General features: G+C 36.3%; 2 protein-coding genes across 2 annotated transcripts in view; one reads left to right on the top strand and one right to left on the bottom strand.

The window, feature by feature from the left end:
- The first annotated feature begins 24,443 nt into the window (after window positions 1-24,443).
- On the top strand, window positions 24,444-25,089 carry boca (LDLR chaperone boca). Its single transcript, XM_090152770.1, has one exon. The coding sequence runs from the start codon at window positions 24,511-24,513 to the stop codon at window positions 25,063-25,065; it is 555 nt and encodes a 184-aa protein (XP_090008896.1). The 5' UTR covers window positions 24,444-24,510; the 3' UTR covers window positions 25,066-25,089.
- A 1,840-nt stretch (window positions 25,090-26,929) lies between these two features.
- The window catches only part of LOC149937454 (DNA (cytosine-5)-methyltransferase 1-like), a 36,814-nt gene continuing 36,165 nt past the window's right edge, over window positions 26,930-27,578 (bottom strand). The window contains exon 34 of the mRNA XM_090154806.1: window positions 26,930-27,194. Within this exon, the coding sequence (XP_090010932.1) occupies window positions 27,126-27,194 (69 nt within the window). The 3' untranslated portion in view covers window positions 26,930-27,125. The remainder of the gene's footprint in view (window positions 27,195-27,578) is intronic.

Below are 27,578 nucleotides of genomic sequence, written 5' to 3'. Positions count from 1 at the left end.
GCAGACCATAAATTATTTTCCTATTTTGCCTTCATCACTAGCAGTCCACGTTTGTTAGGTAACGTCCTACACATTCGGTACTATTCATGACACAAAAATATTACCCAATATCAAAGGTTTCCCCTTTTGATATATATAACTATATATAAAAAATTCCAAAGAACCAGTTTAAGGATAAACCATGGAAAGGAAAATCTGACTTTTTAAGATAATCCGTGAAACACAGAGAAACAATTGGAAAGACCCCTTTTAAATAAAAAAAACCTTTCAGTTACTAAATTACATTCAAAATAAAGCGTATTTATTTATTATCTAACCAAAATTAAAATACGACGTACACTTCATGGTACTAAAATATTTATTTAAAAGATTGAAAAAAATTAGTAGTTCACACTCTGTATAACGTACAGGCAGGGCCGGCTCAAGAAATATTTTTCACCCGGGCAAGGGGGATTTTTGGCGCCCCTCTTATTTTGAGACTAAATAAATTATAAATTTTCCGTTTTCCTAACAATAAATAACCCCTTTAATCCCTTTCTAAATACTTTGTGTAAACGTATTTAATACCTTCTTTATGGTACAGGGTCATTTTACATGGAGCTTAAAACACTAGGTAAGGAGGCAAGACTAGTATACCTTAAGTACATTAATTATTATGTCCATACTGAATAGTATCACGGTTAATATGTGAAATAAAAGAATTAAGTTTACGAAGAACCCGTGAGTTAAAAATAAAAATAATCCCTGGATATTTTTATTTTTAACTCACGGGTTGTTCTTAAGGCCTTTTCACACGAGCCAACTTTTTGACCCAACTAGATGAGTCAACTTGTGTTGAGTCAACTAGTTGGTTCGTGTGAATAAAAGTTCGATGAGTTGATCCACCAAAAAAGTACGCGAGAAAAAATGGATCACTGATCCATTTTTGCTGACTCAGCATTTTGTTTTGAAAAATTGGCTCGTGTGAAAAGGTCTTTAGTAAACTTAATTCTTTTATTCATTACATTAATTGCTTTAACAACTTAATTAACAAACTTTTTACGGATTGTTTTAAGGCCTACACTTATGAACTTTTTAAAAGCTGTCGCTTGCTTTTCTGCTTTAACGGCTTCTCTAAATTTACTTTTTTTATAAAAAGAACCAGAATGCTTCTATTTCTCGGACATCTTAATTCAATTCAACGTGACTCTAATTAATATCTATCTAACAAAAACTATTTAACTGGAAGTAATAAATGGCTTTCTGCGCGTGCGCGTAAAATAGAAGAGACGGACACACGACAGATTAAATCGTACCGATAGACTGCTTAAGAACTAGCCATCGAAAACGATTTAAATGCATTTTAGAATATTAAATGCAGGTTCATAATAGTCTAAGAAACAAATAGAATTCTTGAAAATGGCCTGCTAGTTTATTTATCATGAAGCTGGATAAATGACAACGAAATAGCAAGCAAGTACATAGAAGTACTGTATTACTTTGGGCTTCCTTCTATTCTTGTGGCCCTAAATTGGTTAGAGTGTGCAATAACTGGTGGGTTTACCGGGGAGTCGGGGTCCGGCTCTTGTAACCCATAAGGGCGGTGGCGCACTGGGAGATGTTAGTTCTGATCAAATGGTCCTATCTCCACCTCCGACTTCGGCCAGGTTTGGCTGGAAACTGAGCTTCGACTCAGGCTAACGGAGAGGGTCCGTGTAAACTAGCTGCCTCGGCGGATTGGGTAGCCTGCTGTGGGGTGGTGGGCCTCCGTGTGAGGGCACGTTGGTCCTGTTTCCCGGCCTTATGGAGTCACACCGTGATCTCCGTGGCCAGCTGTGCCGGGTTATGTGGACCGCTGTGTCCCGTCGTTCCCCTTTAGGAGCTCTCTACAAAGGGTATGACTCTTTACCTACGTAGGTAGGGTGTCGGAAGGAGTTGCTATAGCATCCACTCTTACTCGCACGGCTGTCTGCACCTTCTGCTGGGTTGAGTGGCTTGCGTCAAAGGTCCGACCATAAGTAGTAGGGTACTACTACCCTAGGGGCTATCGACTTCCCGTAATCGGTGTACACCCTAACTGTAATGATTACGTATTCTTCTGTAATCTTTTGTACTTATTTTTAATCCCGTTATCATTTGTAATCACCGTAATCATTATGAAATAACGCGTACTCATTTGTAATCACGTGTAATCATCTGTAAAGTGCGTAATCATCTGTAATCACGCTTATTCATTGGTATTATCCTGTACTCAATTACTCATGTGTAACAATTTTAAAGTTTTGGGTTGCTTGTGTACTCATCGTAATCATTATCTTCTCATCATAATCATTCTGTACTCATCGTAATCATCTGAACTCATTAATAATTACGTAATCGGTGTACAGGCAAATTCTTACTGGCTAGCCCCACGCTACTACCCATGCTGGATTTGTCACCTGTCCGGGCTTGGGGACGCTGGCGTAGGGCACTATGATGATAGGCCTCCGGTGGTATGCCCCCTGTTGCTAGGTACACCGGGCTAAAAATTCTGACACACTTCTATTCTTGTAGTATCGCCCAACCACTTTTTCTTCTTCATATTATATACCCTGGTTTATAATGAAAATACCAGGAAAATGCTTTATCCGTCAGAACTATGCACCGTAATTTTATGGTTTATTTACTATTTTAAAATAAATAGTCGCAGAAAAAAAGATCATCGACGATGTTGGACATTTTAGTTGGGAAAACGGTTTGTATTTCTAATTAACTAAAGATTTTTCAAATTATGTTATGCTTTCATTAAAAATTTTATAAACAACTCCAATTCTTGGTAAACTAAAAAGGCGCACAACTCAATTTTGGCGCCCCTCTCAAAACGGCGCCCCGGGCAGTTGCCCGGGTTGCCCGGCCCTTAAGCCGCCCCTGCGTACAGGTTGTATCTCCTTCGTTAGCTAATTTTTGTATAAGAATGGATTAATGACAACTGACGCTCAGTTAAGAGAAATTATGACAAATTGTTGAATCAGAATTTAAAATTTATTATTATTAAATTAACTCTTTTCGTTTACGAAAGTATAATTTAAAACGCCTTTATATAATATTTATCGTCATCAACCTAGCCTGGCAGTCATTCTGTCATCAAAAAGAGATACACTTTTAAAGCTTGTCTTAAGTAGATGAAGCATAATGTTCCGTCTATATATAGAAGTTTATAGTGCCTGTAAAATTGAGGATCGTGTCTTTTATTGTTTAGCTGCTTGTGAGGACATGAAGGTCAAAATTTATCTTATTTTTCATTACCTTAAATATCTCCGTGACCAAACCAGTTTTATTTTTAGTCCGCTTAACTGTTTTGTAAATAATTTTTTGTTGTTGGGAAGGTCTACGAAGAAAAAACAAGTTCGCCAAGAAGGCGATGATATTATTTCATTGCCGGCTCTCAATCGAACCGTTATATATCGGCATTCTAATATACAAAAGAATAATAATAATATAATAATAATAAATAATAATCAGCTAGGCTAATACCCAAGGCACCACCTTAGGCCTAAGTCATCAAGCGACTTTTGAAGCCCAACCTAGGACATTGGCGATCTTTGAAGCCCAGAGCCCCCCGACCTATGATATCAAGTTTAACAGTGTTAAATTGGTTTCTTTAAAATTTAATTTAACAACACTCTATTGTACAAACGTTTTTACTATAAAGTGTGTTTAAATTAAAGCCCGCGACCTTCTGAATTCCAGAAGCCCACGCTGCGTAATCCCCACGCCCAAGCCGCGAGCAAAAAATTCGTATGCTTTTGGCAAGTTCAACGCGAGGATTTTATGAAATTAAAAGTTGGTTTTAATCAATAAAATAATGTAAATATAATTTTTGTACTTAATTTTCATCTACATTTCGATAGCGAGTATGTTATTTAACCATTTGATTATGTCATTAAAGGAGAGATAAGTGTCACACTTATTTGTTACTTCAGGTCAAACGTTGTAAGCATCGCCTATTACTCCGATAAGTGTCACTCTTATTTGTTACTTCAGGTCAAACGTTGTAAGCACCGCGTATTACTCCGATAAGTGTCACACTTATTTGTAACTTCAGGTCATATTAGAACGGCCTTGGAAAATGCCAGAGATAAATTCACGGCCTCCGATAAATCGCCTCCGATAAATGTCACACTTATTTGTTACTTCAGGTCATACGTTGTAACCATCGCACCGAAGGGATAGTTCCACTTAATCCTAACCTATCCAACTGTCACACTTATTTGTTACTTCAGGTCATACGTTGAAAGCATCGCCTATTACTCCGAAAAGTTACACACTTATTTGTTACCTCAGGTCATACGTTGTAAGCATCGCCTATTACTCCGATATGTGTCACACTTATTTGTTACTTCAGGTCATACGTTGTAAACATCGCCTATTACTCCGACAAGTGTCACACTTATTAGTTACTTTTGGTCATACTAGAACGGCCTCCGATAAGTGTCACACTTATTTGTTACTTCAGGTCATACGTTGTTAGCATCGCCTATTACTCCGATAAGTGTCACACTTATTTGTTACTTTCGGTCATATTAGAACGGCCTCCGATACGTGACACACTTATTTCTTACTTCAGGTCATACGTTGTAAGCATCGCACCGAAGGGATAGTTCCACTTAATCCTAACCTATCCAACTGTCACACTTATTTGTTACTTCAGGTCATACGTTGTAAGCATTGCGTATTACTCCAATAAGTGTCACACTTATTTGTTACTTCAGGTCATACGTTGTAAGCATCGCGTATTACTCCGATAAGTGTCAAACTTATTTGTTACTTTTGGTCATACGTTGTAAGCATCGCGTATTACTCCGATAAGTGTCACACTTATTTATTACTTTTGGTCATACGTTGTAAGCATCGCGTACTACTTCGATAAGTGTCACACTTATTTGTTACTTCAGGTCATACGTTGTAAGCATCGCGTACTACTCCGATAAGTGTCACACTTATTTGTTACTTCAGGTCATACGTTGTAAGCATCGCGTACTACTCCGATAAGTGTCACACTTATTTGTTACTTCAGGTCATACGTTGTAAGCATCGCGTAGACTTAAAATATTTCATGGTATTTAAATTTTCGCGGTCAAGTGTCACACTTATTTGTAACTTTAGGTCATACGTTGTAAGCATCGCGTATTACTCCGATAAGTGTCACACTTATTTGTTACTTCAGGTCATACGTTGTAAGCATCGCGTAGACTTAAAATATTCCATGGTATTTAAATTTTCGCGGTCAAGATGGCATTTCGCGCCACCTATCAATTAGGTCTTCCAATCTATAACAATTTAACACTAGAAGTTTGTTAAATAACGCAGTATATTATATGGTATTTAAATTTCGCGGTCAGGATGGTATTTCGCAAGACTAAAAATATAACATGGTATTTAAATTTTCGCGCGGTCAAGATGATATTTCGCGCCACCTATCAATTATGTCTTCCAATCTATAACAATTTAACACTAGAAGTTTGTTAAATAACGCAGCATATTATATGGTATTTAAATTTCGCGGTCAGGATGGTATTTCGCAAGACTAAAAATATAACATGGTATTTAAATTTTCGCGCGGTCAGGATGATATTTCGCGCCACCTATCAATTATGTCTTCCAATCTATAACATTTAACACTAGAAGTTTTAAAACTTAATTACGAGCTAGAGGATGGCGTAGATCGTAAAGTCGTCAGTTTTGGAAGCGGAGGGCCGTTCGTTCGAATCTAGGTCACGACGGTGTTTTGAAAAATTTGCTCTTATGGTTTAATCCGGTATCCGGTATGGGATCCGCCCTGGTGGTCACCCTATTCCCTTCCTGTCCCAAAATCAGTCCTAAAGCTGGGAGCGGCGGCGTCGGCGGTGGCGTGACCCTCTCTAATATTTCATTGCCATATATGTGAGGCAATGAAATAAAAATATATATTATTATATGTAGAACGAGAGTTTCAAGTTGGTAAAAGTTTTGCACTGATTAATGGGAAACCCAACCCATTTGCTAAAATTTATTAAAATTATTAATAATGGTAAATTTTAAGGTAGAAGTATCAAATCCTAGAACACAAGAAATCTCTTCAAAAGTATTGGCAAGATATAGAAACCTTCAAATAAAGAACTCATGGCAAAGAATTCTAGCAAATTCTAGGAAATCGAACTGAAAATCCATTAATTTTTTAAATAATTTCTTACATTCGTGACGAAATTAGGTAACTAATTAATTCTATATTATTATCCATTGACAATTCAGCCCCTTTTGAATCCTTCATATACTCCATCAGGGAAAGGGAATTCCCGTCTAAGCCGCAAAACCATTCATGGTGGTATTACAATTCTCACTCCTACCCCCAAACGTCCATAATCCATAAAGTAAAGTTTTGATAAGCATGATATCAAAAGGAAGGTATATGTAATGAAATTGACCCAATCTTATGGTTTTTCCATTAATTTTTTCTAGATCACTCTGCGATCACTTTACGCGTGTTACTTATAGCGCTCCGACAACAATCTCCCGATTTCAACAGGTATTGAGATCGTTCTTCGAGCAGGTTGACTGCGTGTTCCAACGTGTTAGGTTCGCTCGAAACAAATTTGTTCGCGTTTCATTTATCTTTCGATCAGTGCCAGATAAATGACGTCGGATCAATATAATATTCGATAAAACGCTATAAATTAACTTAATTTTTAATTTTCACCTAAAATATTTAGTTGCGTCATTTAGGCCCCTCCTAATTGCCGCTTCATTCTTAAATCTCACACTTATTTGCCGAATTGCCCCATATAAACAGATTAGGCGGAAGACAACTCTACTTGTGGTGCAAATTCTTTGCCGACAACAGACATTTTCAATTAGCAGCGGCATTACCTTGGCAGTTGCCGCAAATGCAATATTTTGGGGGCCGAAGTGGAAGGATAATTCGGATTCTGCGTTTTGTCTTTATCCTCACTAACAAAAGGAACCCCTTTCATTGGTTCAGTGTTTTCTGTATTTTAAAGCAAAAAGTTTATAAAAAAAAACAATGTCGCATAAAAAAAATTTAATTTTTCAACAAGCTTGGTAACAGCGGGATTATACATAAAAAGAAAAGCTAACTAGAGGGATTTTAATCTTCTGGTAACAATAATACTTACTGTCCAATATGGTGTAAATGACTGATTATGCCTCTAGGAGCTTAGGCGCCACTTCCATAAAGAAGGTTTCTAAAGGCAGTGTTGCCAATGTGTGGGATTTTTGGCGATATTTTGGGCTGTGTGGGATAAAGGGATTTTTAAGCGAAAATCATTGATTTGGTGGGATTTTTGGCCTGAATTTTTGAAAAAGCACTATTTCCAGAAATTCATAAACCGAAAATATCAGACTTCTATTTCTCTAACGCTAGATGCAAGTGCTTGAAAATTACTATTCAGATTTTTTATATAAAAATTATTAGTAATTATTATTTAATTTTTTCCCGCGCTGGCCTACGAAACTTGAAAATATTTGGCATGTTTTCCGATGAGTTTTGGGAGGGGGCGTGGCTAAAAACGTGTAGGGGGTTTGGCTGGAAATTTTGGAACTGGACTGTGGGATTCTCGCTCGTCAAACATTGGCAACACTGTCTAAAGGTTCTTAGCTTACGGTCTTTACAGCGTGCCAAATTAAAAAAAAATTTACATTTCAGAAATCTTAACTTAACTGTGTATAAGACAGGCAGGTCACTAAGATTATTACGCTTATGTTCCTACTGATAATATCAATGTAATAACACTTGACTAAATTTCATGCTACGTCCATTTCTTTTTAATTAAGTCAAATATTAGAGAGTAAAATTATATTAAGAGTCTAAACTGGTTAGAATTAAAGAAAATATAGGCTAAATAATGTAAATTTATAGATTTGTGAATTTGGATAAAATTGGGTAAACTTTAGTAAATACCTGTAAAATTGCTAAATGAATGTAAATAAATTAATCTGAATCAGAATCTGAAAATTTTTATCACGGGTTGTTGATGTTATTTTTACCTTGGAGAGAAGAAAGTTCTATACTAGGGAATCATAAAACTTTTAAAGAATCTTTTGAGAGTAATTTACCAAGGTTAAAGGATATGATGAAGTATCACGACAAGTTAAATGCTTTAATAGAGGTAGAAAAGGAACTGCAAGAAGCTTTAACTAAAGATACATTAGCTGACAATCAGAATAATTTCGTGGTAGCTAGCACTGATAATCCTATTGAGGGAAGGGAGTTGGGAGAAGTCGAAAGTGCAACGAAAGAAGTAAACATAGCTCTTAAGGAAAACTTAGTTTTAACTCCTGACAGCTTAGCTTGTGCGCTTGTATATTTGGAAACAGATCAGAGGAGCATCTTTGATAAAATCGCTAGTCATTTTTGCAGTTCAAACTCTTCTGACAAAGCATTGCAAATGTTTATTAGTGGATATGGAGGAACTGGGAAAAGTTTCCTAATTAAAATCCTTAAAATATTTTTATGCTCGCACTTTCAAGATAAACTTGGCGTGGCTTTGGCAGCTCCTACTGGATTGGCTACCCATAACATATATAGGAGGAGTTACTCTGCACCGTTTGTTAATGCTACCTGTTCAACGTGACCAAGCTGCGAAATATTACAAATTAGACCCAGACACCTTGAAGATAATGCAGAACACACTGTGTCATTTGAAGCTACTAATAATTTATGAGTTTTCTATGGTATCTTCGGCTTTACTAGCTTATATCCATTTAAGATTAAGTGATATGACTGGTAAAGAAGAACCATTTGGTGGAGTTTCAGTTTTGGCATTAGGAGATTTATTGCAATTACAACCCGTTAAAGGGGATCCTGTATTTTCTATGCTCTTTCATATAGAAGCTCGTAAACTTATTGGCTCAGTTGGTGGATTTAATTTATTTCGTCAGTGTTTCAAATTTAACGAGTTAACTATTAATAAAAGACAGAAGAAAGACTTTTCTACGGAGAAATGTTGAGTAGACTGAGGGTAGGAAAGGTCACTGCTGAAGATGTTGATCTTTTGAAGACACGCCTAATTCCCAATGCAGATAATGTTGAGGAGGTTGTCAACTATTACGATAACTTGTGCAAAGAAGGTAAAAACCTGTTTGTTTGTTATCAACCAATAAACAGTGCAATGGCATAAAGTGTTATCGCGAAATCGCTGACGAAATCGCGAAATCTCTGACGAAATCCCGAAATCTTGGACGAAATCACGAAATCTCTGACGAAGTCGTGAAATCTTTGACGAAATCGCGAAATCTCTGATGAAATCGCGAAATCTTTGACGAAATCGTGAAATCTCAGACGAAATCGCGAAATCTTTGACGAAATCGCAAAATCTCTGACGAAATCGCGAAATCTTATAAAATCGCGAAATCTTTGACGAAATCGCGAAATCTCTGACGAAATCGCGAAATCTTATAAAATCGCGAAATCTTTGACGAAATCGTGAAATCTCTGACGAAATCGCGAAATCTTTGACGAAATTGCAAAACCTCTGACGAAGTCGCGAAATCTTATGAAATCGCGAAATCTTTGACGAAATCGTGAAATCTCAGACGAAATCGTGAAATCTTTGACGAAATCGCAAAATCTCTGACGAAGTCGCGAAATTTTATGAAATCGCGAAATCTTTGACGAAATCGCGAAATATCTAATAAAATCGCGAAATCTTGGACGAAATCGCGAAATCTTATGAAATCCCGAAATCTTTGACGAAATCGCGAAATCTCTGATGAAATCCCGAAATCTGGGACGAAATCACGAAATCTCTGACGAAATCGTGAAATCTTTGACGAAATCGCGAAATCTCTGATGAAATCGCGAAATCTTTGACGAAATCGTGAAATCTCAGACGAAATCGCGAAATCTTTGACGAAATCGCAAAATCTCTGACGAAATCGCGAAATCTTATGAAATCGCGAAATCTTTGACGAAATCGTGAAATCTCAGACGAAATCGCGAAATCTTTGACGAAATTGCAAAACCTCTGACGAAGTCGCGAAATCTTATGAAATCGCGAAATCTTTGACGAAATCGCGAAATATCTAATAAAATCGCGAAATCTTGGACGAAATCGCGAAATCTTTGACGAAATCGCAAAATCTCTGACGAAGTCGCGAAATTTTTGACGAAATCGCGAAATATCTAATAAAATCGCGAAATCTTGGACGAAATCGCGAAATCTTTGACGAAATCGCAAAATCTCTGACGAAGTCGCGAAATTTTATGAAATCGCGAAATCTTTGACGAAATCGCGAAATATCTAATAAAATCGCGAAATCTTGGACGAAATCGCGAAATCTTTGACGAAATCGCGAAATCTGATGAAATCGCGAAATCTCCGACGAAATCGCGAAATCTTCGACGAAATCGCGAAATCTTATGAAATCGCGAAATCTTTGACGAAATCGCGAAATATCTAATAAAATCGCGAAATCTTGGACGAAATCCCGAAATCTTTGACGAAATCGCGAAATCTCCGACGAAATCGCGAAATCTTTGACGAAATCGCGAAATCTGATGAAATCGCGAAATCTCCGACGAAATCGCGAAAATTCTCTGACGAAGTCGCGAAATCTTATGAAATCGCGAAATCTCCGACGAAATCGCGAAATCTTCGACGAAATCGCGAAAAATCTTTGACGAAATCGCGAAATCTTTGACGAAATCGTGAAATCTGACGAAATCACGAAATCTTTGACGAAATCACGAAATCTTTGACGAAATCGCGAAATCACAGAGATTTCGAAATCCCGTACGCTTTTTTTGGGAATGTCCGACCCCTCGCACCAAAATATTTATTAAATATGGTACAATGTTATAATTAAGTTTAAAATTATTTTAATTTATAGATAGAATAGAATTAAATAAAATGGAGAAATAAGTTACTATATGCAAGTTGCTAAATAACTTCATAATTTCACCCAAAATGTATTTATGGTTTGATATGAAAAGTGCCATTGTACTAATTTTGAAAACTTATTTTATTTTAATTTAACTGTTCGGATTTATAAGTATATACATGAAAAAGTTATCTCTGAAAGATATCAATTTAAATGTTTTATATTTCATAGTTTGAGGATTTTTACTTAATATAACTTTTGTCATAAGTTTATGTTATAATTTTATAAACAATGACATTTTTATCTTAATGTACGTATTTGAAAATCATTTTATTTCAGTTTATATAACAATACATGAACTATTTGATGTTACTTGGACACAAAATAAATAACTCATAACAAAATAGAACCTTTTATGAGGAGATATTTTTATCTTAAAATGAAAACCCTGTTCATTATTGTTTATATTAAAAACTAGTACATTGGTCCTGGAACTTTCTCATTTTATTTCTCAGTTTAGAAAAAGGGACAGATATTATAGGAAAAAGTCCGCCTTCGTTTTCAAAGTCACGGACAGCACGGAGAACAGTGTGGTGATTTGTACGACTGTCAGGATACAAAATTTGAAATAATCGACTCACTTCACGTCCATTTCGTTGACCATCTCCGTAATATAATTCGACCATCCTGGACCGCTGTTCACAGGTATAACGAGGCATCTTTTATTTTACTGGAGTACGTTCAGAGAATGATTTTAAAACGAAGCTGTCTCTCTTTAAATACTAAAATGGAGCCACACTTTAAGCGACAGAGTAGTGCAAAATAAAAAAACACGTGGGAAATTCAGTTGGCATTTAATTAGACGGTTTCGTGGACTTCTTGCAACATTCTTGCCCCGAATAACACGCGTGAATTCTGGAATTCTACTATGTAAATTGTATTTTCTCTAAAAAATTATTTCAAATGATTTGGCTTAAAAACAGTCCCTTTTTATCTTTACAAACATACGATAATTTTAAATTAGATAGGTTTCTCTTTCATTTTCATGAGACGTAAACCTTTTTGGGTAGTACCAACTTCTTTTTACTGGGGCTAAGAAGGGACAGGTATTAGAGAAGAAAGTACCAATTGAAATACGCCCTAACTGGCATCCCACCTAATGACATCTAATTTAGTGGCATAGTACCAAGGGACATTGCCCCAAGTAGAATCGTACCTAGTGGCATCGCCCTAAATGGTATAGTACCTAGTGACATCGCACTAAATGGAATCGTACCTAGGGGCATCGCCCTAAGTGGCATTGTACCTAATCTGGTACTGATATCTGGTGTGTATTGAGAGGGGAGTTTTGCTTTTCAGCCTATATATAAGGGCCTTTACATACTAACAACGTAAGTAGGCAACTTTATCCGTATTTCAAAATTAAATTTTAGTTATGGTAGTGATATTACTATTTACATGTTTCGTTTAAATACAAAATATATCACCATAAAATAAATCAAGAATTCTATATTATAACGTTAAAAATATAAAGTCTAATTTGAAATGATCGTATTTTTGAAAAGATAAAAAAGGACTGTTTTTTGAGCCAAATCATTTTAAATATTTTTTTAGAGAAAATGCAATTTACATAGTAGAATTCCATTCACGCGTCTTATTTTAAATGAGGTTCAATAATTCCGCCATCCGCTGCAATACAAATCCGTGCGCGATGAAGCATATTTTGAAACGAAGCACGGACCATCTCTGGAGTTACGAGTTGGAACGCTGTGATGATTCTCTGCCGTAGATCTTCTTCGTTAGTGACAGGCGTTTTATACACTTCCTCCTTGACGAATCCCCACAGGAAAAAGTCCGGCGGTACGAAATCTGGGGACCTCGGAGGCCATCGTACTCGACAGTTCTTGCCTATCCATCGCCCAGGGAACTCGTTGTTAAGGTACTGCACGACGTGTCTTTCTTGGTGGGCAGGTGCACCATCATGCTGGGACCAAAGGCGTGGGAGGTCGACTAATGGCACATCTTCCAACTCGTCTGCGACTTCATTTTGTAGAAAGGCCAGGTAGTTCGGCCCATTTGGTCGACGCGGAAGAAAAAATGGCCCAATAACGTGATCTCCCAGAAGACCAGCCCAGACGTTTAAAAGAAATTGTACCTGATTGTGGTGAGGAAATCCCCAGTGCGGATTTTCATCACTCCACATGTGGTTATTTTAGCTGTTAAACGGGCCGTCTCTCCCAAAGGAGCACTCGACGGACACAAGAATCAAACGGAATAAATCTTCATTTCCGTCGGCCATAGTACAAAACCAGTTACAGAAATCCAGCCGAAGTCACTGATCACCATCGTAAAGTGCTTGGTGGAGCGTGGCACGAAATGGGTGATAGTTATGATGGTCAAGGACACTCCAAACGTAGTACTTTGACAAGTCCAAATCATAGCAGGCCATTCTTATGCTTGCTCGAGGGTAGGCGGCAAAGTAGGCGATGACTGTCCCTTCCATGTTGATGTTGTCATGGCCAGGTCCGCGGAATCTGCGATTCACGTTGCCTTCGTTTTCAAAGTCACGGACAGCACGGAGAACAGTGTGGTGATTTGTACGACTGTCAGGATACAAAATTTGAAATAATCGACTCACTTCACGTCCATTTCGTTGACCATCTCCGTAATATAATTCGACCATCCTGGACCGCTGTTCACAGGTATAACGAGGCATCTTTTATTTTACTGGAGTACGTTCAGAGAATGATTTTAAAACGAAGCTGTCTCTCTTTAAATACTAAAATGGAGCCACACTTTAAGCGACAGAGTAGTGCAAAATAAAAAAACACGTGGGAAATTCAGTTGGCATTTAATTAGACGGTTTCGTGGACTTCTTGCAACATATGGTGGGGTGGCGGAGTGGTTAGCACTTTCGCCTCGCAGCAAGAGGAGCCGGGTTCGATCCCAGCTTGTGGCACTGGGTGAAAACTCGGAACAACTCCTTCTGCGTTGAGTTTGCAAGTTCTCTCCCCACTGGTTTAAGGGGTTTTCCCCGAGTTCTTCGGTTTCCCCTTCCCATAAAAACTTGTAGAGGTTAACGGTAATAGTTAGTGTAGGGAGCTGTTGGCTCGATCTCGTGGCATGCAGGGCTTGCCACCACCCTCCTACGCATTGTAACCCGGCCACCTGAATTAAGGGCTTCAAAAGTCGCATGATGACTTAGGCCTAAGGTGGTGCTTTGGGTATTAGCCTAGCTGATTATTATTATTCTTGCCCCGAATAACACGCGTGAATTCTGGAATTCTACTATGTAAATTGTATTTTCTCTAAAAAATTATTTAAAATGATTTGGCTTAAAAATCAGTCCCTTTTTATCTTTACAAACATACGATAATTTTAAATTAGATAGGTTTCTCTTTCATTTTCATGAGACGTAAACCTTTTTGGGTAGTACCAACTTCTTTTTTTTTCATGACGTATTATTTCAATGAACAATTGTTCGTTTTTGACCAAACCAATTTCATTAAAGGTTTTCGAGTAGGCTCTACAACTTGTTTCTTGAAAATTTTCGTTTACCACCTATCGTTCAAAAAATAAAAATTTCACGATTTCTCTGAAAATTACAATAGACAAGGGTCCTCCTCGAGAGAGTATATCCTGATAATTTCACATTTCTAGCAATTATAGTTTTTGAGAAAAACGCCTGGGCCGATCAAATTAAGACGCCGTGTCTAATCCACTGAATAATTAAAGAGGATTTTTTGAGAAGGCAACACAAATGCCTGACGCACAGCCTCGTATCCACTGGGAGACCTAGCTCTGATTGAGATACACCATTGATTTATAGCTGGGTCTTGAAATTTTGGCCCTAATTAATATCATTTGCTCTCGCATGAGCAGTTTATGAAACACTGATTTGTGTTTCTAGCAACTATAGTTTTTGAGAAAAACGCCTGGGCCGATCACATTAAGACACCCTGTAATATACATATGAAAGGGTTTATCACAAGTTCGCAACTGTACATTCTTAAGCCTTGACCATATCATCTAAGTCTAGCAGGCAACAATTTGCTTTTCCCTCTGAGTGACGTCCCTCCCTCCAAAAAAAATGAATAGCCTTTCCGGCGCTCTGCGAAGATCCGCCAGGAAGCGTTGTCAATTAACTTTTTTTGCTGCCTGCAAACAGTCCCTAGCGTTGATTAGTTCCATGCACACTGTAACAATTTATAAGTTACGGGAAAGTGGATCTTACGGATTAATGACAGGTTTGCAGGTAAACCTGCAAAACTGTGATAATATGATCTACCCAACCTGTATCTGCGATTCTTTTGACCTGCAAAACTGTGATCCGATTTGACCTGACCTGTGCAGGTTGCAGTTATCTGCAGACCTGCACAGGTAATCTGTGCAGTTCCCACCTTTGGGATATGTCGTAGAAAGCACTCGATTACTAGCTTATTGTAACACATCATACACGAAGAAGGAAAATTTATTAGGTAAAACCCGTTACACGCCAGTCCATTCGAACTACCTCTTTGTCGTGTATCCTGATTTATCAAAAAGATACAACGGTGCCATTTTGACCAAGACTAAATACTCTTATTTCTCTAAGTCTCATTTGAATATTAGAGTAGATGTGATTTATATTTACCGCCACCACAAGGTACCGCCACCTGTGAGCGCAATTCCGAACTTCATCTTTTTTTTGGATGTGCTACGCAGATATGAGAAGGAAAAACGAACGGCGCTGTTCCTATTAAACAGTATCTATTTTACCTTTTAAAACGTGCTATTCTTTACCAACCAACATCTGTAACATTGAACTACTTTAAATACACTAGCATTGAAACATTTTACAATAGATAGATCATTATTGAATACTTAGTAGATGTCGGTTTAAATATCAGCTTCGACAGTGGCTCCTTTGCATAAATCATAATTCACTAATAAAAGCCGACATAGTTATAAAATAATTTGCACTTACCTTTAGAAATATAAACATGTAAAGAACACACTGTTTCTGTTTGACGTAATTATTTACTAGTTGACCTAACTCGAGCTAGCTGATCTAGTTGGGTCAAAAGGGTGGTTCGGGTGAAAAGGCCTTTCTCAACTAAAGGCACTATATCACCGAAAAAATCGGTATTGACCTCACTTGTTTTCTAAAAAATCACTATGTTTATATGTGCTGACTGGAACGTTCTTTCTTGAAACGACTTAGCTTCTCCGCAGGGGGGAAAGCGGGGATTCAGAGGTACCAGGTGTTAACATGTTGCCTTAGATCATTCCAAGAATCATACTAAAGCAGGGGAAAACCTCTCGATTTATACTATTTACTGGAGGCGCTGATAAATTTTGTCCATTTCTTTTATTTCTGTGAGAAGTTAAGTTGTGATTTTATTATTGAATCATGATAGGAAAATTAAGCGATGCCTTTTTAAATCTTTATTGCAGTGATTAAACCACAGCTATAAAACTTTTACCTTAATTGAAATTATTTAGCTATTTCTATTTATGATGATTATTAGAATAAATTAAAATCTATTAAAACGATTTTATTGAATATTATCGGAAAATACATTTTGTTTTATATCATATAACTTAGTTTTATTGAAACTTTCCGATGAAAAAGGATAAAAGGTGATATTTACATAATTAATGTTGCAATTTAAAATACCGATTCCTTAATGCTCAAATTAACAATTTGAAGTTATTTTATATTTTAAGTTTTATTTTCATATACAATTGAAGTGTTCATAAATTAAGATTTATATTTGGGATTGTTCGAAATACGACTAATTAAGAAAATATTTTTAACTTTAAAATATTAGAATAAATAATCATCAGCTAGTCATGTTCGCAACTACACATTATTATTATTTGTAATGTGTTTTTTAATCGCAGAGTAAGATGATTGTTATCGAAACTTAATTTTTTATATTCCGATTTTCTGTATAAATATCATGGCCTTTCAAGTTATGGGCAGTATTGTTTAATATTCGAAGTAGACATGAACAATCAATCAATAAATTACTGTTTGGTACTTTTAATTCGTGAGTTATAATTTCTGTCACTTCCTGGGCTGGTATGCGCAACATTATTGGTCCGTCGAGCCGGATCCTCGTTACATCAGTGAGCTGCTACAACTCAAACTGAGGGATCTGGTCTTCTAATCCTGGCGTGTGGAACAGTTCGGTTCGTGATAGTCATCTTACTCAACGAAGTATGGATAATCTGATCAACAAACAACGTGGCATCAAGGGATAGTTAACAAGACTTGAAGGAATCGTCACCAGTCACGCAACTCAACCACTCACGGACACCGCAGTAAAACTATACCAAGGCAAAGCGGAGAGAGTTGTACATAAGTTGGAAATGCTTCAAACGTCTATTATATTAGCCAGTAAGGCAATAGATTTCGACACAAATGAAACTGAGTTCAACGAACTGATCGGAAGGGCACAGACACTTATCCTATTCTTTAAAGATCTTTTGGCTCAGCGAACAGCCGCAACAGCACAACAAACCCAACCAGCAATAACGACACCGACAGTAGCAGACATCAGACTTCCAAAAATGGAATTGCTTATCTTTAGTGGTAAAAATACCGATTAGTTTACATTTCATGACTTATTTACCGCTACAGTGCACAATTCACCATTGTCCGGAGCGCAAAAACTGCAATACCTGAAGTCGTCATTTCGTGGAGAAGCAGCCCTTCTGATTCAATCAATTTTGATCACCGATGCCAATTACAACGAAGCCTGGACTATTCTTTTAAGCCGCTACAACAAGCCCAGATAAATAATTGATGCGCACATTAAAAGACTGTTTCATCAGCCAGTGATCAAGGACGAATCAGCAACAGCCACTCGTTTACTGATTGACACCACTACTGAATGTGTTAGATTCTTACGAGCCCTGAACGAACCAGTAGATTCCTGGGACGCACCTCTTCTCCATGTAGTTAAGGAAAAATTGGATTCAGAATAGAGGAAGCAATGGGAACTGTCCCTCACCAGTACCAATAGACCGACATTCAAAGAGCTAACCATGTTCTTAGAACAACGAGCCCGTGCATGCGTCAACTGAAGCCAGATTTCAGCTTCGAAAATAGGCTTCTAACGACCCTGAACTTCTTTCAGCACTACCTGCACAGATGTGCGAAATCCATGGTCCACTAACGCTTGATAACACCGAATGCTTCAAAACACTCAGTCTTCTATGGACACCGGCAACAGATACATTCTCGTTCTCATTCACGGTAAATACAGACAAACCAATTATAACTAAATGAGTCATTCTTTCTGAAGAAGCTAAGATCTTTGATCCGATGGGACTCTTAGCCCCGATAATCATGAAAACGAAACTCTTACTTCAAGATTTATGGAACTCAAGTTGGATAGGGACGATCATCTTCGTGATCGTGTTAACCAAAATTGGAAGGCGTGTCAGATAGACCTGAAAAATATCAAACGATTAAACATTCAGCGTCACATCTCGCAACAGCCTGCTCAAGAATTTAGGTTCCAAGGTTTCTGCAATGCGTCCAAGAAGGCCTACGCTGTGTCCGTATTCTTACGGACCAGAAATGAGGATGGTAAAGTAGAAACGCATTTGATCGCAGCAAAAACCAAGGTAGCACCCCGGAAACAAGTGTCATTACCAAAGCTCGAACTTTGTGGCGCCATGCTTCTCATTCGTCTAGTCAAGACAATCCATGACGCACTTAAGAAAGCCACCTTAGAAACTCACTGTTGGACAGACTCGATGACGGTCTTGGGATGGCTTGCTTTAATCTCTAACCGAGTTCGGTATTTTTTATTCGTGAGTTATAATTCAAATATAATTTAAATTAAGTATTTATTCAATGTTTAGTTGTGGAATAGAAATTAGAATATAATTTATATTTATTTTGTTACACATTTTAATTTTATCATAGAAAACAGGAGGAAAATAACCTCTTAACCCCCTGAAGTTCTTTCCAAGAACGATCCAAGCTGTTTACATGTATTTCTTAGATCGTTCTAAGTGCGCTGGACTACCTCGTTTTATCGTTTTTGCCAATCACGATCCAAATATCGTTCCAACCTGTTTACATGCTGCTAGATCGTTCTTGCGAAGAACGTTCTACTTAAGATCGTTCTATCCGCCTGCATGTAAACGGATTTACGTTCTGCATAGTGGCGACCTCGTATTTTTGCGGGAGTTTTCAAAATTACTTTTAAGGTTAGGCAGGGTGGGGGAGATCGGCCGGTTTTGAAGATACAGGAACCGACTCAACCGAGATATCGAGAAGTGTTCCATCCAAAAGGGGAATGAACTGCTTTAGGGTAGAAACGAAAATTGGGCTACGAAAGTTTTCGACGATCGGGCTAGCCCGAGCGAAGAGGGACCCCTAGAGAGATAATCCTTTTCTTAGTTCCCTGGACCGAACAAAAGGCAACTGTTCCCTCGTCTAAATTCATTTCGAGGAATTTTTAAAACTAGCTTATCACCTATAGACTAAGAATGCTTCCGCAAATGCGAGATTGATACCTACATTTCATCTACTGTATAAAAAACATAGGTGAAATCCTCCGTATTGATTTTATTTTATAAAAATTTAAAAAATAGAATTGCGTTTTCAATGGAGTAAATAAGGCTTACTTTGGTAAAATAATAATTAATTTTATTGAAAAATAACACTTTACAATGGTTTACAAAGAGAAACGGGAAGCCCCTAGAAGAAAGGCGTTTAATAAAAATAACTTTTATAGACACTCGCTACATGGCCCCGAAACTGGTCCTGGTAAGTGACTGACAACACAATAAAATAGTACTCCAATCTAGAAATAAAAATTTAATTTAAAAACAAATAAGAAAATATACCTCAAAACAACCATTATCAATAATAAAATATTTCATTGAAAAACAAATTAAAAAATATTCCCTAGGAAAGCTTAATATCCTAAGAAAGCTCATCAGAAATATAAATTGAATTTAATAAAAATACAAATTAAAAATCAAAATGTTATAGAAATACGAATAAAAAAAGACAAATCCAAAAACAATATTACAACGTAAATGACTTATTTAATCAATTTACTAAAACTATAAAAACAAAACTACCTGTTTCAAATGAAGTAAGCTATAACCGTACTTCCACGGATAAAAACCAAAAACAATATTACACAGCCTCAAGCGCATACTCCACCGAGCTCACGCCTTTACGAACACATCGAGGTAATCCTATCACCAACACCCGTTTCAGAGGGAAATTATAATTTCGTTTCCCCCTCTTAGGGGCACGGTGCACCGAAATAAAAAAAGAGACGATGTAGTGAGGGGTCCCAACCTTTCACTACGGAGGGCCTGTAAAAAGGGAATTGCCTGGGATTGGGAAATTCCATGTGTTTCCACTCAGACTTGTAAATAGCGGCAGTCCACGCGTCAAAAACCCCTGAAAAAAAGTCACGGTACTCCTAAAAAAGTCTTTAGAAGGGGGTAAAGAGTCCACGGGACTCCCTCAAATTATATCGTTAGCTGTGTAAAAAGAGGGAAAATTTCGAGAATTAAATAAAAAGTTGAATTATTTTTCTCTTTGAGGCATCTGTATAGTGTATACTGACCGCCACTATTTCAGCTCTCCGAATATTAGTCGGACTCCCAACGGAGCTAGAGCTCCCCTATCTACTTAATAGTAGTACAATGACCAATGAAAAATTTGGAAAACTTGGGCCTACCAGGGAAAAACCCGTTTTAACTTAAATATACATTTGTGGCCTCGTGTGGGGAATAATTTTCATACTTCGTTAGTCTAAGACTAACGAAGTATGGAAATTATTAGTCCATAATTAATAGTCTTGCTCTGTATTCCATTAGGCACAGTAATTGTAACAGTGCCATTGAAGACCAAAATTTTGCTTTTTTAAAAAGAATAAAGGTATAAACAAATTAAGCTCTATGGGTTTAGAATGAAGACTTTAATGGTTAAATTAACTGTGATAATATTTACGAGCATTTTAATTTACCCGATCACGATTATATATGAAAATATGTAAACTTTGATGTTGGGAATATATAATGAAATAATGCTGTAGTTCGATTACTGACTGTCTCTTTTATAATTACCATAAAAATTTTATAGGCTTTGCCTGGTTAAGTGCCATTTATTTTCGAATTTAATAAGGAGGAATAAAGAGAGATTAAAGAACATATAAATTTAAAAGAGGGGGGGGGGGCAAGAAAGAGGGAAGAGTCCTGGACTCGTCGTAAAAATAGATCGGCGGAAGGGTCCGGGTCCAGTGGACTCTCTTAAAAATATACACTATTTACAAGGCTGTTTCCACTTGAGTTCATTCCAAAGACTATATATACGCTTCGCTTATTAAACAGGCGTGTTCTATGGCTCAACTTGCATACCGATTGTGGCTTTATCTCGACGCGCTGGTCAAAATTTTCCCCTAGATTGAGCTGTGTTACTAGTGGCGCCTATAGCCGGGGGTCCAAATATTAACCCAGCTTTTACAGTGCTACAGAGGTGTTAACAGGCTTTTCCTAGGAACAAATGTTAATACCTAATCTTTGCTATAAATAATATTGTTAAAATAATCATCACGCCTGTAAAATATTTTAATCATTGTACTTTACTACTCCATGCCTCAAATTAAAATTTAGATTTATGTTTGGCTAAAACGTCTTTTTTAAACGGGATTTGTTCTTGTATATGTTTACAAATATAACGAGGATCGGTCTCATCCATTAGTTTTGGATCAGAAATATTACCCTGAAATGAAAAAGTGTACATAGCATCAAACTTTAATATAAAAAAGTGTTTAGTAACCATGTAATTCTTTTTGGCGTCAAACACCATCTCCGTCAATGAATCAATATACGGATAGGTTTTTGTTTCATACAATTTTCCAATATTGTATGATTTCGATTTTTTGCTCCAAAACATTCTGTATTGAAGTTCGCCAGATTTCGAACGGGCTTGCGGTCTATTTGAATGTTCGTTATAATCAATGGCCGCTAGCAATATTCTTGATTGGTAACAGAAAAATCATAGAAATTGTATTATTTAAAAAATATTTTGACAGAACCCCGGGGCAATAGTGCTACCATCTGTACGGAAAATCAATACGGAATTTAGGGCCCGGCAAAAGTTACTCGACGGCCCTGTAGCTTTCGGTTATGGTCACCTTTCTGACTGCAGTTTTTTTTTATAGTTAGGCCAAGTTACGTAACACCGATATAGAGTAATATCGGCGTGACGTATGACGACGTCACCCATGCTTTTTCCTATAGATAAAAAAACTGCCCTCGAAATGGCGGCCATAGCCCAAAGCTGCAGAGCGATACTACTCTATTATTATATCTTGGATTAATAATAGAAGCTAAGCGTTAGCTTCTATTATTAATCCAAGATTATATTAATAAATTAGTAAGGGCGAGAAAACCGCATCTTTCTCTTTCCCTACGGTCCAACCGTAATATTTATAACTCTGATCATATATTAAAACTTAAATATTGTGACTAAATTAAAACTTGAATATTGTGAGCAAATTAAAACTTTAATATTGTGAGCAAATTAAAACTTTAATATTGTGAACAAATCAAAACTTTAATATTGGGAACAAATTAAAACTTTAATATTGTGAACAAATTAAAACTTTAATATAGTTATAGTAGGGAATAAGTAGTTATACGAAATCAACGAACTGATTTGCCTCGTAAATAAAAGTTTTGGACTTACCATTTATCAAACAAATAATTTATAAACTGCATATTTGTGAGAGATAATTTGTTTCTTTCCGTTGACCAACGCTCAAACCCCACACTTCATATTGCTTATTTTTTTCGCTTTTCACCATTTTTCGGCGGACAGTATTTATACGCTCCTTACACTGTTCTACTCAATCAAGCAAACTTTCAAAAACTCGGGTCAAACTTCATAGGAAGCTCCATGGTATGACCCTACCCTTTCAATTTTCGCTTTAACTATAGGTTAATAATACATTTATTTTATCAGTTAATACTTTCGGTGTAAATTTAAATTACTAATCCTAGATTATCACTAACTGTGTGGTTTTTGTACAACAGCCAACCATGACTGAGTTAAAAACTCGTCCGCTAAATGCTTTTAACCTAAATACGTCGTATGTTTAAATTATTGGCAATAAATTGGTTTGGAGTTTAGTTTTTAAAAAGAAACAAAATAATGTTATGTTTTCCGTATGAGGTGCATGCTAATAACGATAATCTCTATTACGGCCAGGAAATACGCAATGTTTAGTTTTCTCCATCTTACTACGCAATTTTAACTTAAATGTTTAAAGAATCCATCACTACGCGGCTTACAGTAATAGTAATCAGCTAGGCTAATACCCAAAGCACCACCTTAGGCCTAAGTCATCAAGCGACTTTTGAAGCCTTTAATTCAGGTGCCCCCCGGTTACACTGCGTAGGAGGGTGGTGGCAAGCCCTTCATGCCACGCGATCGAGCCAACAGCTCCCTACACTAACTATTGCCGTTAACAGCCAATTTGACTGTTAAATATTTTCTCCAACAGAGCCCGCTCAGAACCGACCAATACCGACTGGAAAATAAAGCGGATGTTGTACCCAACAGTGTGAGAAATAAGGCACTATCACAGACCAATCACCAGTTTAAGTGGGTGACTGGTTGTCGTGAGTCTGTCTATTCTACACTTTACACATAGTATAGAAGAAGCGAATTTAGCAGTTAGCAAAAATAAATATAAAGTCTCTCTCTCTCAGTAGGCTTGTTCGGTCGGGTCTATTGCCTTTGACTGTATTAGCGTCTATGGGAAGATAACATGGAGTGCCAATACCCTATGGGTCGTGCAGCCCGAATCGGCCCCATTACAATGTGATCCATTACAAATTCTATACACCTTGACCGGCGAACATCAAATGAAGTAAAGACGGACCCCTGAAAAGTGTAGACAAGTACAAAGCTCACCGAACATTTTTGACGGAAATCTGTACAGCTCGGCACGAAATTTGAAATTTAAATTCCTATTTGTTAGCAAAAATTTATATTTAATGGCGAACTTAGAGAGCGTCTGCGTGCCTATCAATTTAAGTACTAAATGGTGCCCATCCATTTTAGCGCCCTTGAATAAAGCCAACCCCATCACAGTTTTGCTACAGATCTCTGGCTTAAAGTGGGTCTCCTTGGCAATAGCTTAAAGCTTTTTGAACGCCAAACGGTGCCCCTTACTCTCGCGCACCAATGGGTTCAACTAAGGTATGTACATGGATATTTACAACAAAAATATTAAATAAATATATAAAAAAATATATATATTACATTTATTTACATCTATTATTATGTTTCCTATGATTATATATATATTTCCTACAAAAATTTAAATTTGTAAAATAAAATATCCTTATTCTTTAAATTATAAAATTAATATGAAAAACAACGACTGCTGTAAAACCATATCTAAAGACCTTTATTGAAAATACATTTTTTCTGATTTCTATTGGTAGCAACTGCAGCGCTGCCGGGTCCAGCTATTTATTCTTGAAAATGGTGTATAAATTGTTCCCTCTTTACCAGTACATCATGAGTCCCGTTTCACTTCATAAAACTACTCACTTAAATAAAATTTGTAAGAAAGCATAACTAACCAAATTTGTAAAGATCGAACTTTATGATCTCCTCAGAGCTCTTTCACGATGAATATTTATATATTTTTAATTATTAATGTATTTTTATGTGTCGAATTTCGGTCTGTTTTTTGCAAAAAAGATTCCAAGAAAAAACCAGAATGGGCCAAGAAAGACATAAGAGATTATTCAGATGCTGATTTGGAACGTCTTTATGATCAATGGGAAGAAGATGACGAACCATTGGAGCCTGATGAATTGCCGGAACATTTAAGACCCCAGCCAAAAATTGATCTTACAAATTTAGACATGACAAACCCAGAGAACCTACTAAAAATGTCTAAAAAGGGAAGATCAGTTATGGCATTTGTTACAGTCTCAGGAAAGCCGTCAAAAGATGAACTAGAAACATTGACAGCATTATGGCAAAGTGGTTTAATGAACAATCATATCAACGTGGAGAGGTTTATAATAGATGACAATCGTGTTATATTTATGTTTAAAGATGGTTCACAAGCATGGGATGCAAAAGATTTCTTGGTTAAACAGGAAAATTTAGATAATGTTTCTATTGAGAACAAAGTGTATAAAGGTGAATATGCTAAACCAAAAACGGAATTATGATTCTCATCTCATAATAAAACTTAAAATGCAAATATATTTAAGGTTTTTTTTAATTCATTAAAGGGCAAAATAAGTGTTTGGGCACAGGGAGGCCTTTCATGTGGTATGGGTAAAGCAAAAATTTGCGGTTTAGAATCATTTAAAGGAAAAATTGTAAATAGGGAAAAGGAGGAATAAATGGGGAAAGCACATTATAACTCCATTCGCTCTGCCAACCATTTTCCAACAGCATGTGCTCAGCCACTTCCCTTGACTTTTAATAATGGCCTTACAAATCACTTTACATAAAAAGTATTATAGTTTATATCAATGGAAGAAATTTATGTCAAAAACTCTGGCAGCTTCTACTATAGACATTTTAAACCCAATAACACCTGAGGTATACGTTGACTTAATCCATATTTCCTACTGAGATGTACTGGCTCCCCTGAAAGGTTAAGACATTTACTAGCAACCATTGCTGTGATGACATTTTTTACCAACACAAAATCTGCTTTATTTGTTTAAGGTGGTTTGCTTAGCACTTTCGCCTTGCAGCAAGAAGAGCCTGGTTCAATCCCAGCTTGTGTCACTTGTTTTATTGTGTTACAATTGAACATTTAAGAAACTTCCCCTGTAATTTCGGAACCTGGTGGGATCCCTGCTTTTAGGGTGAAAAGTTTGTAGGAGTCTCTATTCATACTACCTTATGCAAAATTCTGACAAATGCAGGAAATGGAAGATAATTGTATAATGAAGACCCTGCTAATTACTTTGTAATCTTCAGGAAAACTTACCATATTATACTGGATTCTGAAATGAGGATTGCATTAACTGAACCCAGAAAATATAGGAATTTATAAGTAAAATCTCTGAAATAAATAGGATTATATTGGAACATCTTCCCCATAAAAACGCTTATAACAAAAGTAAAATACTATAAAACCTTTTTTTCTATCACATTTAATATGTACTTAAAATGTGTTTTAAAATTAAAATAGGAAAAATAAGATGCCATAATGCTGCTGAGGTAAAAAGTGCTAACCCCAGTCCTAGAAGTAACATACATAATTAATATCAAGATTTCCTATAAGTTAAGGCGTTTAATACATTTATCATAAGCGTTTCAGCAGCTATCTAATGACAATTTTTTAAATTATAGGGATTTATAAGTACCATTTTTGGAAAAAAAATAAAACAATTTGAATAATTTGGAAATATTGGAATAATAGGTATTCTGGGAGCCCAGGAATTGCTTTGAAGTAAACACAAAATATCTACAAAATGTAAAATGAACCAAAGTTATCAAAGAATATGTATCAACAATTCTGATGAAATAGTAACACAAAACCAACTATTAGCATAAATACAATAACTAATTGGGAGTGGGAAGATGAGACAGTTGAATTTTATGGAAAGTATACACCATTCAACAAAGGACATCACACTTCTTCTATGGAAAATGCCTTTATGTATTTATCTCAAATTTAAATGTTGTTAAGAATGGTCAAAGGACCAAAAAGTTGTCCATTGCCAATTTTCCCTAGCTCAGATAGTTTTTCCAGTATCAGTGGTCAAAGTTGGACAAAACTTAGTATATTCTATTTGTTAAATAAATTAACATTATATTGGTTCGCATTCTAGTCTCGCGGGTTCAGGTTGGCATTCACTCTTCTGTTTAAAATCCAAACTAAGTTAATTAGATTTCATTAATTTTTACTTATTATTCGATAAATTTTTGTATGTGGAAATATTTGTCAATGTTTTCTATAAGAAATGGTTTAATAAAGAAAATATAATAAGTAAGAAATAATTAATAAATCGGAATGTGTGATAAATGGACACTGTTTTGGAATCGACAAACGGTAAATAGAAAATGTCGCAAAAAGTTAATTTTAATTTACTAAAAGTACATAAAATCATATAGATCCAAAATGAATAAGTCAATAATTTTTTTGTGGCAAGAACTATACTACAGATATAATATTGCAAAGTATAACAATGTATATTTTAGTCATTTAAAATATGCAATGACGATTAAAATAGACATTTAGTCCTACAGCTTAGGACCAGACAAATTATTACAATAAAGATGAAAGAATTTCTTGTCCAATAGCTTTGGCTAAAGGTGGTGGTACAGCATTTCCAACCTAAAAAGATAAAAAACATCGATGTACCAGTAATTCTAAGTGACAGTGTTGTAACAAAACTTAGACATTATAACAATTCCATACTTGACATTCATGTGATGAAGTGCCTAGATTTTACTTCATTCACAATCACTTATAGCATTTCTCATTTTACTGTGAGAGATTGCCCCAGTCAACTTTTAATGTTCCATTTGTGTGCTTATATCTACTCCAATAAATAAATGAGTGTTTCATTTACTGAGAGCTATGAGATTTCTCAAAACTGCTTGGCTGAATCAAGTTTTGTGTATTCCAACATATTTAGTCTGCTCTGGGTAAATTTTTGGTGTGTTCCTTTTGAACTTGGGGATGAAGTGCTTGAATTTTATAAACATGTTTAATTTC

The sequence above is a fragment of the Leiobunum rupestre genome, chromosome 7 (genome assembly GCF_980474605.1).
Source record: "Leiobunum rupestre chromosome 7, qqLeiRupe1.1.hap1, whole genome shotgun sequence".
NCBI lineage: Eukaryota > Metazoa > Arthropoda > Arachnida > Opiliones > Sclerosomatidae > Leiobunum > Leiobunum rupestre.
The sequence above is the reverse complement of the archived record's forward strand: the minus strand, read 5'-3'. Positions and strand labels throughout refer to the sequence as shown.

Coding starts and splice junctions, on each gene's coding strand:
- boca (XM_090152770.1), top strand. CDS start 24,511: ATGAATATTTATATATTTTTAATTATTAATGTATTTTTATGTGTCGAA.